Source organism: Podarcis melisellensis (genome assembly GCF_964234715.1).
Source record: "Podarcis melisellensis genome assembly, chromosome: 3".
NCBI classification, from domain to species: domain Eukaryota; kingdom Metazoa; phylum Chordata; class Lepidosauria; order Squamata; family Lacertidae; genus Podarcis; species Podarcis melisellensis.
Genome location: NC_138530.1, coordinates 39,151,408 through 39,163,472, shown reverse-complemented (window position 1 = coordinate 39,163,472; position 12,065 = coordinate 39,151,408). Strand labels below are relative to the sequence as shown.

The 12,065-nt window shown below is 42.5% G+C and overlaps 1 protein-coding gene across 3 annotated transcripts in view; it reads right to left on the bottom strand.

The window, feature by feature from the left end:
* Positions 1-12,065, bottom strand: part of MRPS18A (mitochondrial ribosomal protein S18A) — a 29,778-nt gene that overhangs the window by 491 nt on the left and 17,222 nt on the right. For all 3 annotated transcript variants that reach the window (XM_081905683.1, XM_081905681.1, XM_081905682.1), the window contains exons 4-5: positions 10,945-11,068; positions 9,815-9,887 (exon numbers count right to left, since the gene is read on the bottom strand). In XM_081905683.1, the coding sequence (XP_081761809.1) occupies positions 9,815-9,887; positions 10,945-11,068 (197 nt within the window). The remainder of the gene's footprint in view (positions 1-9,814; positions 9,888-10,944; positions 11,069-12,065) is intronic.

Sequence of the window (12,065 nt, the reverse complement as noted above, 5' to 3'; positions counted from 1 at the left end):
TTTCATTTGTACAAGAGTGAATGCTGGGGCACTGGGAATCATAGTGCAATAATCTTGGTGTCTTATTCTAATGGGTTTTTGACAAAAAGAAACTGAACATCTTGGAGCAAGTGGGCTCTTAGTTGTGACAGCGGGTGCAACTCACTGAAGCTGCACATACCCAGAGCTGCTTGACTCAGCAGCAAGGACCAGTGTAGCCTATGACAGGATAAATGCAGCTCCTGTTCTCCTTCCCTACTAGCTGTTGTTTGTACATGCCCCAAGCCGGTCTTGTATGTGTTTCTGAATCATGACCACTCACCCTCTTCTCCATTTCAATATTTAAAATAGATCAGACACAGATACAGACTTAAGCCTCCGACAGGTTCCAATTCTGACTGGCTATAGCTGGATGTCAGGTTTTTTTGACTGCATCAAAGGCCAGTTTCAAATGTATTCCTCCCGTTTCATCTTTTTGGGAAGACCCCAAGCTCTACAGAGTCATAAGCTGCAGGCACAAGACAACTGCATAATAGGCCAGATTCATTAGAGAGTCTCCAAAGGAATTAAGTCTATTTTCCTAAGAAACTAGGTTAAGTTTTCTTTCTGCTTGGGAATAAGAATTTGGCAGGAGAGCATATTTTCACACATGCCTATAAGAGACTATAGTGAGGCTCTTGTAGGATTCCGTTTGATTTGCTAGTGTTGGAAACAGAATCTGCAAAACAAAGAGGTGCAGCTCGAAAACTGATGTTATGTGAGTCTGGTTGGCAGTGTCTGTCAACACCCTGGAAGCAGCATTCTGCACCAATATCAGCCTCCATTTTCAAGGGCAGTCCCACATAAAGTATATTGCAATAGCCAAACCTGGAGGTTAACAAAGGGTGGATTATTGCAGCCATGCTTTCTCTGCTCAGGAATGGACACAGTTGGCAAGTCAGCCATATAGCTGAATGCAGGCACTCCTAGTCATTGTAGCCACCTGGCCTCCAAGTATAAAGGTAGATCAAGGAGTATCCCACTTACTCTTTCAAGGGGAGTGTAACCCTATCCAGAACAGATTGTCTTTACAACTTCTGGACCCCAGAACAGAAGTCTCCCATTGCTATTGGAAATTGTCCTGGAACATTACTACTGTAATACTGAGCCTCCAATGCCCAACCCTCAGAGCTGTTTCAAGAGGTCAATTGTATCAAAGGCTGCTGAGAGATCAAAGAGAATCAACAGGGTTGCACTCCCCTTGTCTCTTCCCCAACAAAGCTGAACAGTTAGGGCTACCAAGAAAGTCTTGGCACTAATTCTAGTCGTGAATCCAATCCAGACTGAAATGGGTCTAGAAAATGTGTCCTCCAAGCATGTCTGAAGCTGAGCCACCACCGTCTCCAGAACCCTGCCCCAAAGGGGATGTTAGCAACTGGGCGAGTTGTCCAACACTTCAGGGTGCAGAAAGGGCCTCTTAAGCAGGGAGCAACCCCTGCCCAACCATTTAAAACAGCCTGATACACCAACTCAGGAGGCATTTACCACTCCCAGGACCCACCCTCTGGCTAGCTTTTATTAGTCTTGATTGGCAAGCCAAATACATTCAAGCAGCTTTCCCACATTCTCAGGCTGCAAATACATGGTGGTTGAGATCATTTTTACTATAAGCAACTAGTATTTTGGTTTTCAATCTACATTAACACAATTGTCATTTATTTATTTGCAAAACATTCTATACCACCAACCTTTTAAAAAGGTGGTAAACAACATGAAAGCTAACAATAAAATTGCATTGATAAAATACAGAATACTTCCTTAATCAATAGATCAGCCAAATGCATCAAAACAGCAGGGAAAGCCATTCTGTAAATGGTTTAGGGGTGCTGGTCTATCAGCATGGTGGTGGAGAACTACTGTTCTTCAGTGCAAGCAGTTGGGATTGGGGGAGGAGAGGAAGCAGGCTAGGTTCTTATGTAGTCTTGCAAGAGCACTAAAGCACTAAAAACATGACCACAGTGTAATTTGCACCACTAGACCTTGGCTCAGTCCAAAACTGGACCAGATCTGCTTCTTCTCTGAAAAAAATGCAACACTGCTGAGCACACAACTCTCTGGTGAGCAGTAACATGGTGTTATGACCCCAGTATGCCCCCTCCATCCCCGTGGTTTGGTCATCCTGTCTTCGTTGCACCATGCAAATTTAGATATTAAGTGCTCTGGGCAGATCCTAGTGTAATTTATTTGATCAGTGAAGTGCCGAGCAAGCATTGGGGGCCCGTAAAATGGTAATGAAATCTCAACAACACCAAGCAGTTATGGAACATACAAAAACCTCTCACATTAATCCAGCATTTTTCACAACAAAGGATCCCAAAGAGCTTTTCAAATCAAGTGAAAAAACAGACTGCATTCTGCATTCAACACTGTCAAGCTTCAGAAACAAAACAGCTTCCAAAATGAAGCTCAGCAATAACCCTCTATCCTCGGCACACGGCAGTAGCTAGTATTACAGGTCCATTAGTGCAGAAGCCACTTCAGGTACAAGTCAAAAAGATCAGCGGCAAGGAATTAGCAGAAGTATTTTATGCAAAAGGAGCACCAATTAAAAAAAATTTTTTTTTTAATCAGCCCAACGCATTAACTCAAACCAGCCTTTGTGTTTAATTCTGGGCAGAAAAGGAGAAAGCTGGGTCTGTGGGGTCAATCTAGGAAGGACAACTGAAATTTAAAAACTCGAGTTCATTCTGGAAATGCTCTACTGGTATTTCATTGAAAGCGGGTAAATTGGTTTTACCTGAAGGCCAAACATCAATTTATTTCCCCCAAAGGCACTCAAGGTGGCATACACAGTTCTCTCTCCCATTTATTGCTGCAACAACCCCGTAGGTAGATTATGCTGAGAGTGAGTGACTGGCCCAAGGTCACCCAGTGAGCTTCATGGCTGAGTGGGGATTTGAATCCTGATCCCCCATGGTCATAAACCCAATACACTAACCACTACACAACACTGGCTCTCCACTGGATTATAAATAAAATCCAGTGGAGACACTGCCTGTTCACTTTAACAGTTGAGGAGGATACCAATGTAACCTGCCAAACTTTTATAGGCATTTAATGGAGGAAAGGAGGCTGTTTGATAATAAATGATCTCACTGGAAGAGGAAATCTGGAGGTACACAAGCAATGAGAGGTTGTTATGTTGAAGTCAATAGCTTAAGACATCCCTCCATTTTCAATTAGAGCCTTGGGAGGCACACTCTCCAATTCTGGGAAGGAAAAGGGATTTAGCAAAGGCCAAATTTTAAAGCTTTTATTGTTTTTCTTAAGCAGGTTAATCCAACTCTCTGGTCCAGGCCTGTGGCTTCTTTTGTGAACAGCAAGCCGACTGGGGGCTTTTCACTGTTAGCTGAAACAGACTTTTGGACATATGCCCTTCACGGAACACACTTTACTTTTACTACTTCAAACATGCTTTGTCCAAAACTAAAAAATGCCCCTGTTTATTTACTCCTTTTAACATTGATGATTTGGCATGGGAGAAAAACAAGCATTTCCCTCAGGCTGGAGGCAGTCTCTGCTACGCCAAACATTCCCTCTTTGCCTAACCCCATTTCACTTTGGTGAAACTAATTTTCTGCAGAGGAATAGGGTTTCCACATGTCCCTGATTTCCAAATACAGTAATCAGTGGTACACTTGGCAATAAGAGAGATACTACAGTTCCTTTATCTCTTCTTTTCAAAAGTTTAAACCAAGCAACACCAGAAAAATCCAGGTTGATACTTGTGGGCATAAATTTTGGACAAAATCCCAAGGTGAGGCTTTTCCTGCTACAGGGAAATGTGAGGTTACAGGGAACCAGGCAGAGGGCCTTCTCGGTAGTGGTGCCTGCCCTGTGGAAGGCCCTCCCATCAGATGTCAAGGAAATAAACAACTAGAGTGGTACCTCGAGTTACAAACGCCTCAGGTTACAAACACTTCAGGTTACAAACTCTGCTAACCTGGAAGGGTTACCTCAAGTTGAGAACTTTGCCCCAGGATGAGAAGGGAAATCGTGTGCTGGCAGCGCAGCGGCAGCAAGAGGCCCCATTAGCGAAAGCCTGCCTCTAGTTAAGAACAGTTTCAGGTTAAGAACGGACCTCTAGAACAAATTAAGTTTGTAACTAGAGGTACCACTGTATCTGACTTTTAGAAGACATCTGAAGGCAACTCTGCTTAGGGAAATTTTAAATGTTTGATCGTGTTTTTAATATTCTGTTGGGAGCTGGCCAGAGTGGCTGGGGAAACCCAAACAGATGGGTGGGGCATGTATGTATGTATGTATGTATGTATGAATGAATGAATGAATGAATGAATAAATAAATAAATAAATATCAATGACAGTAGTCAAGATTGTGATCCTGTTGATCCTAAATTGTCCAGCATCCATTGACCTTCAAAAAGCATGCTGCAATTACTTTCTATTGTTTTCAGAGAAGCACAGCACAAGATACAAATATGGTCTTAGTACATCCACTGATACAATGAGTATTACTTTTACCATCTACAGCAATTATGAATTTAACTTCATGCAAGTAAAATAGCTAGGCAACAATTGTTAGAATGTTGGACTAAGACCTGGAAGACTAGGGTTCAAACTTCCACTTGCCTATGAAGCTCACAGGCTATTCTTGGACCAGTCACCATATGTCACCATATCTCAGTTATAAGCCCATCATAATACAACTACAACTGATCAGATACTATGTCTAAACTCAAGAGCATAAACATGTGAAAGCATGCTAATGCTTGCCAAATTGATTCTGATACAAAAGCGTCTAAACCCCCGTGCCAATTTTTATGAATGGTTCAACAAGGCTTGAAACATTATAATGGCATTAACATATAGTTGGTCTGCACCAACGTAGATGAACACAACAAAAACAGTTTCAGTAACCTAGAACAGGGGTTCCCAAACTGCGGTTTGTGAACCACTGGTGGTCTGAGCTTCATTCAGGTGACCCACAGCCTGTCTGTAAAAATACAATTTAAAATCGTAAAGCACCTATCACAGTGCATTAAAATTGCTACACTAGGCAAAAAAATCCTTAAGTGGCCTGTCAAGATTCTCAGCAATTTTCAAATGGTCTATGGAGAAAAAGGTTTGGGAATCATTAACCTAGAAACTTATAGAAATCCTTGGAATGTGCAAATGCACATATTAACATTTGGTTTATGGAACTATAGGAGTTTCTACACAGAAATCACATCTTTTAAAAAGTTTGCTATTAACCTTAGCCATTCCCATTCTGGGACAAACAATGAAAGGAGAAGGGCAGTCCAGCATTCTGTTGCCATAGGCATCTGGTCACTCACTGCAAGCTCATGAGCAGTACATGAACGCAACAGCGCTCTCCCCACTCATGTTCCCAGAAACTGGTATCCAAAGGCATACTATTTCCAACGCTGGAGGTAGTACAGAGCCATCATGGCTAGCCATTGTCAGTTTTATCCTTCATGAATCTGCCCAATCCATTTTAAAGTTGCTCAAGTGGATGGCAATCACTATAACTTGAGGTAGTTAATGATTTGTTGTGCAAAGAAGTCCTTCTTTTTGTGAGTCCTGAATCTCAACACTTTAGGTTCATCCGTTTTTGCCACCAGAGCACCAGCAAGGGATGATGAGCACTTGTCTGGATCAGAGGGAAACCCCATCCCTCTGCCTCCCATCTGTAGCTCTGAGCTATAGGCGTGTTGGCTTGCTCTACCTCCATTCCTGAAAGTGTGTAATAGGGAGAATGCTCTGAGCCCATAGTGCAAACCAACACACCGTCCTCTCCAGCCTGGAGCCGAGGATGGTAGGCAGAGGCTTGTTACTGCTGTGTACTTGCACCTGCCAAGTGCAGAGCAAAAACAATCTCAGGCTTCTGCCACAACTTTGGATTGGTGAGGGGATGGAATTCATCAACCTTCACTGGAGGAAACCTTGGACTCATTTCACTCTCCAGAGCCTGGTTAAACACTCAGCATTGTGAATGGTGAGGGAGACTGTCAAACCCCATGAAAGTGAGAAGCAGAGCTGTATGTTGAGCTCCTTGGAAGTAAGGTGTGATATAAAATAAACTTAAGGTATCTCACTACAAAACTTTAAATGACCTCAGTCTGAGGTTTCATGTAGATGGTAATTCTCTGTGAGCATCTGGCTGCAAGATGTGTGTGGTTTGGGAGTTCTGGTTTGGGGGCTGGTGCTTGAACGATATAGCTTGCATTATAGATACAGCCTGGACTTTTCGTCATTTGGTCCTTTCCATTTCAGAAACACTTTTCTTGTTTTCAAGCAGATCATTTACCCCCAAGCCCAGTTGGTTGGTCAGTGCCATCTGATATCAGCCAGCTTCTTCCCACTGTCCCATGAGAGAGAACTCCAAGCCTTTGTACAGTCAGGGCACCAGGCCAGACAAAGACAGCTCAATGGGTTACTTATCTCTTTGCTTAGGGGGAACAATGAAAAGAATTTTGAGGGGGAAATGGGCATGGAAAGTGGCCTTCAGGTTAAAGTAACCATTTAACCATTACATGTAAAGCAGAATTTCCCATGAAGTCACACGCTCTGTATGCCTGACTTTCCAATCTGAGAAAATTAAAAAAGAAAAGAAAAAACCTCTTCCTGTCCTATTATGAGGTGGTAAGATGCAAAATTCTGAATGCTTGTGTGAATGAAAGAAAAGATCTGAGACACACAAACTCTAGTGGAGAAGTTTCTCAGTTCTGATATTTTTCAGGTAGCACTGCAAGCTGCTCTCACAAAATCTGAACATGTTCAATATACAGTCTTATAACGTTTTTAGACAACCATTTCTCATGAACTGTTATTTCTGATTAAGCTTTTTATGCCTTCTTCTCTCACTACATATAAAGAAAAGGGAGCACGAATGCATCTTCCTGCTGAACAATTTGTTCATATTGCAAATAAGGACCCCGTAGAAACAGACACAGGGCGGCGATTTTATTAAGGAAACAGCTTTCTGGGTCAATTCGTTTTAATGTATGGTGAGATCATTGGGGGGTGTTGTTGAAAGGAATGATTGGGTGGGACACACACACACTAATCAGGGATTTGCTTACTTCACCCCCTTTCAACTTTAATTAACTTTATTTTGGGAAATATATTCCTGTATATTAAAAGTGTGTCAATGGAACCACAATAAGACCACTCTTTTGGAAAAGTATCCAAGGTCATTTTCTTGTGTTTGTGTGAAGGCAATCTAGTCAAGCTGTAACCAGTGGGACTCCATCAGTCAAGTCAGATCCACTGCACAGCTTTTCTGTCACTTTTCCAATTCTTCCTTGGAGAAATATTCAGAACTCTATGGTGGTATTTCAGATGAAGGACCTGCTTGCTAACTCAAGTAAGCATGAGGAGCCTGCGGCATTTTCAAGGAGCTACTTTGATCACCATGGACAGAACAGGCTCAATGTGTGAGGCAAAGCCACCTGTGGAGGGAACAGATGTATCCATCTTTTGTTTCCTTTGTCTTTTGCTTGGAGAAGAGAAGCAAAATGAAAAGTCTGAACAAGCTATGCTAAAGGAAGCCTTGAGCTAAGAGATCTGCAGTTTTGAAAGCAAAAAACATTATTTCTCCTATACTAAAGACCTTCAGTGGTCTGCCCAATTGCTCAAAGATGGCACTTCAAGACTTAGTAGTCCAAAGGCAGGAATGGCAGAGGTGATGACCAAGAGGAGTAGAGAAAACGAAAGTCCCCAAAATATTGATCTTTCTTCACAGCAGGAAAATGTGTCTCTATTTCCTACCGAAGATCCTGTCACTTCCCCCTTTTAAACAGTGTGATTTATGACATTGCAAATTATGTAAGTCTTACAGGTGGAAGCAAGAAGCACCGAAGTTGGAGGTACTTAAACAAGACTGCGGCAGAGCTGAACACGGCAACTTTCAAGCTTGGGGCCTGTACCTTAAACGCAATTGCTTCTTTTGAAGCTGCTCTAAAGAAAATGGGACATGGCAGTTTGGACAGAGTGTCATGACCTAACCCCCCTAGGGCTGTAGAAAGGAAGTGGTTAAAAAGTCTCCTGTCCTTTGCATCACAGGCTGTTCCAGAGATCAACGTGGGAGGCACAGGTGGGGGTGGGCACAGAGCCAAACCCCTCAACACTGCTGTAGCGGTTGAGACATGGCAAGACTCCAAAAATGCAGAATTTTCTACCTCCAGCCGACAGAGACAATACCCTGATGAACTGGAGTAGCATTCCTAAAAAGCAGAACTCCAAGCAGCCCCCTTAAATATTAGTACCTACTTTCCTTTACTATCCCACCCTAATAATGCCTTCTCCACATTCAAAGATCAGCCCTTGTTCCTCCCTGGCTGCCTGGCTCTGTTGCCAGATCCATTTCTGGCTTTCTCCTTGAGCTCGCCACTCACCCCCATCTCCCCCAGATTCCTTCTGGGTGGTGGGAAAAGCAAAGGAAAGCAAGGACAGGAGATGAAGCAGGGATACCAAAACTGACGTTGTTGTAGATGTGATGCCAGACAGAGCGACTACTCCTTTTGCCTATTCAAATTTGGAGGGGGGCAGGGGACTAGAATTCATCACTTCCTGCCTTCATCTAGTAGGCATTATTTCACAGCTGCAGTGAGTCACCCCGGAGTTAATAAATCAATGTGTGAAACTTGCAAGATACAGATTTGATATTCTGAAAGCAAAGCTGTGGAGCAGCAGGAGTCTTCCTTTTCAAACCTCAGGCATGTGCCACACTTAAGACTCTTCCCCAATATTTGCACAGAACATGATCTTCAGAGAGAAACACTGGCCTATGGCACAACATCTTAAGAGAAATGGACTACCAAGGGCTAGGCCCACACTGCAAGAGGCATCTTGTGCTGAAAGCCTGGAGCCTCTGATTTCTCAAGCAACGTGCCTGTGGCCTTTAGTAACCCCACAGCTTGCTAATATGAACTTCATAAACTGCTTTGACATCCCCATGGAAACAGAAGGCGAGGTCATAAATAGGGGATTAGCACCTCTTAACACAGAGCAAAGCAAAAGAGGCAACAGGGGGTTTAAGTTCCCCCATTAAGGGGCAAGGGGCTGCTTGGCAAGGAGGGAGGGCAGGATGGAGAAGGAAGAGTGCGACAGAGGAAGGGCAAACCGCGGGTGAACTACAAACTGTAGACAAAAGAGGAACAGGCACAGGACAAAGAGGGCAACAAATCTAATGAGCTCCTCCTTCCTGTCCCGTCCACCACCCACTGCCAATACCTAGAAAGCCTGTCTATTTCAAAGCTCACACCAGCACAGAAGACGGCAGCGACTGTTTTCCCCAGCTCCATTTTTCTTAAATGGCACTCAGCTCCTTCAAAGTTGACAGTAGGCAAGAGAATTAATGGGAGAGGGAGGAAAGATAAAGAAGGCACCTTCTCTCTCTCTCTCTCTCTCACACACACACAAACGTGTTACAAGGTCAATATAAGCAGGTTCGTTCGTGTGGAAAAAAAAGGAGAATGGAAATATCAACCTGTCTGCAGCATTTCTCAAAATTATCCCCTGCCCATGTCTTAAGCCCTCAATATCTCATTTCTCAGCTCCAGTTCACCTCAAGCACTTGGCAACCAGGCCTGCACCAGTCAGCAATTGGCAATTCCACTCTTTTCATTCAACAAATCCAGTCACATTATCACCAACATAGCATAAAGAGGCTGCTTGCACTCTCTCCTCCACAGGGCTAGAAAGGTCTGCTCCCCATTTTGAGAGATGTTACATTATAAGGTCTGGCTCATGAATAAGTTTGTGGCCTTCACTCCATGCATTCTAATTCTGAAAACAACAACAACACCCCTGTTTTCAGAGGAAAACTGACCTGTTGAGCTTTGGTTTCTTGTTTTTTGGAACAAAACCTTCAGGAAGTTTAGGTTTATGATTTGGCAGCAAACCTAAAAATTGGGGTCGGGGAGGGGGAGAGATTGAGATGTCAGTTTGAGTAGAAAATGTATGCATAAGATCACAGCTAAAGTACATTCACACCCACCCCAGAGTGGGATGCCATAGGCTATTCTACGTTACATACTAATCTCCAAAATATTATTATTATTTAAATAGAATTATATTTTTAAAATGCTAGTTTTAATGTATGTATGTGTTTGTTTTTGCTTAAAATATTTTAAGTTGCTTTGAGTTGCCATAGCATAAAAGTCACTAACACATTTATTAATAGATACCTCACTCAGATTCCATCTATTCACCAAAGTACGTCACCAAAACTGACCAGAATTTTCAAGTTTCTCTCTTAGTCCAAAACTAAAAGCCTCAACATCTCACTGTAGCAGTGTTTTTCTTTTTCCTCAAAAAAGAGATCTGTTTGACATACTGCAAAATAACTGCAACCTAACTGGTTTCTAGACTCCCTGTATGTATCAAAATGCTGCCGATGGTAAATCTCTAGCCATACTGGGCAACATTCCAATATAGAAAACAGGAGTCTGTTTCCTCTGTGTCCTCCTGAATGGTTTATTTCACACACAGCATATGGGAGCCTGCCTAGTATTAAGGTCAAACAACATCAGGAGAAGAGGGGCAGTGGGGAGGCTCCTGGCAGCTCTGCTGCTGTTCTGCTCTGTTATACCTGGAGCACTAACAGGATTCAAAATCCAAACAATCAAGGGGCTCTACAATGTTACACCACTGCCTAGCTAGCCTAACTCATTGTGAGTTGTCATATGCATCAAAAGAAGGGTTTAATTAACCAGTAACAGGTAGCCATTAACTACTCAGAAAATCAGAGTTGGACTGACACTCTGTGGCACTGCAAAGTAGTAGTCTGGGAAGCATTCTTAAGAAGCAAGGAAACCAGGATGGGCAAATCCTTCTGATCATAACATTATAGGGGCGCTGAGTCCCAGTTATCTTTGGCAGCCCAGTTTTTGCATGTAATGCATTCCAACACAAGGAAGCCTCAAAATCTGAAGTTAGCTCCCAAACAAAATGAGTTACCTGCTCGATGAGCCATTTTCACACACACTTCAACCTTTCTGTGCTCTTCCGTACAGAGGCCTGTGACTCTCCTGGGCAGCATCCTTCCCTCAGAGGTTATGAATTGACTGAGCAATAAAACATCCTTTAGAAGCAAAGAGAAGGGAAAAACCCAATCAACACCAGAGCATGAATGACATAACACCTGCAAAGTGGTGTTTGAGCCAAAGCTTCTGAAAAGCAAGAGAGATTAGCAGTCTTTGATGTTTCTGCACAAACAGCTCCTACAACACTATCGGGCGTTTCCAAGGCGCTTTGCTCTATCTACTGGACTAAAAACCACTCCCTCTAACTTGCCATGGAATGCAGAGAATGGAAAAAGGGAAAGACAGTGTCATTTCAGTAGTGCAAGTAACACTGCAAAAGAGGAATCATAAAATAATCTGAGCCTGAGCATGCCCATGTCAGTTACAAATTGGTTTCCATCCTGAAACATGGCATTTATTATTTCTTATTTATAAAAGTTAAACCTGTCTGCTTAGTGTTATTTGTGCCTCTATAAAATGAAGAATCCAAAACATCACAATACCCTCCAGAAGAAAAATGTTTTGCACCTTTTTTGGAAATATATCCATGGAGCAATATTGCAACCCTACCTCAGAGGACATTCCAGAGCTTTCAACCAATATCTTGTGGCAAAATGAATAACATACAGTATTTCTTTAGTGGAGCTGGAATAATAGATAGAAATTTTGCTAAGAGGAACATTATTTTAAAAGCTATGTTGAGTTGAGATGAAAGAGCAGGATTTAGGTAACTTAAAAGGCTAACTTGCACATAACTATATCAGCATGGGAGCTGTTTCCCCATGAATTCTTCCCATGCTGCACACAATAAATTTTTTTATTTATTCAAGCCAAAGGGAAGTCTACTACAGGCAAATAGATAGAAATGCATAAAATAACAATATCCTTAAAAACAGACAACAAATTACTCTTTAAAAAGTTACTAATAACAGCAGTGATGGAGTCTCTCCTCATCCAAATGCAGCTGAAAAATATGCTTCTTAATTAGTCACCTAAAATATATAGAGAAACAGGGCCAGATGCACCTCAGTAGGGAGGTAGCTACACATATCAGGA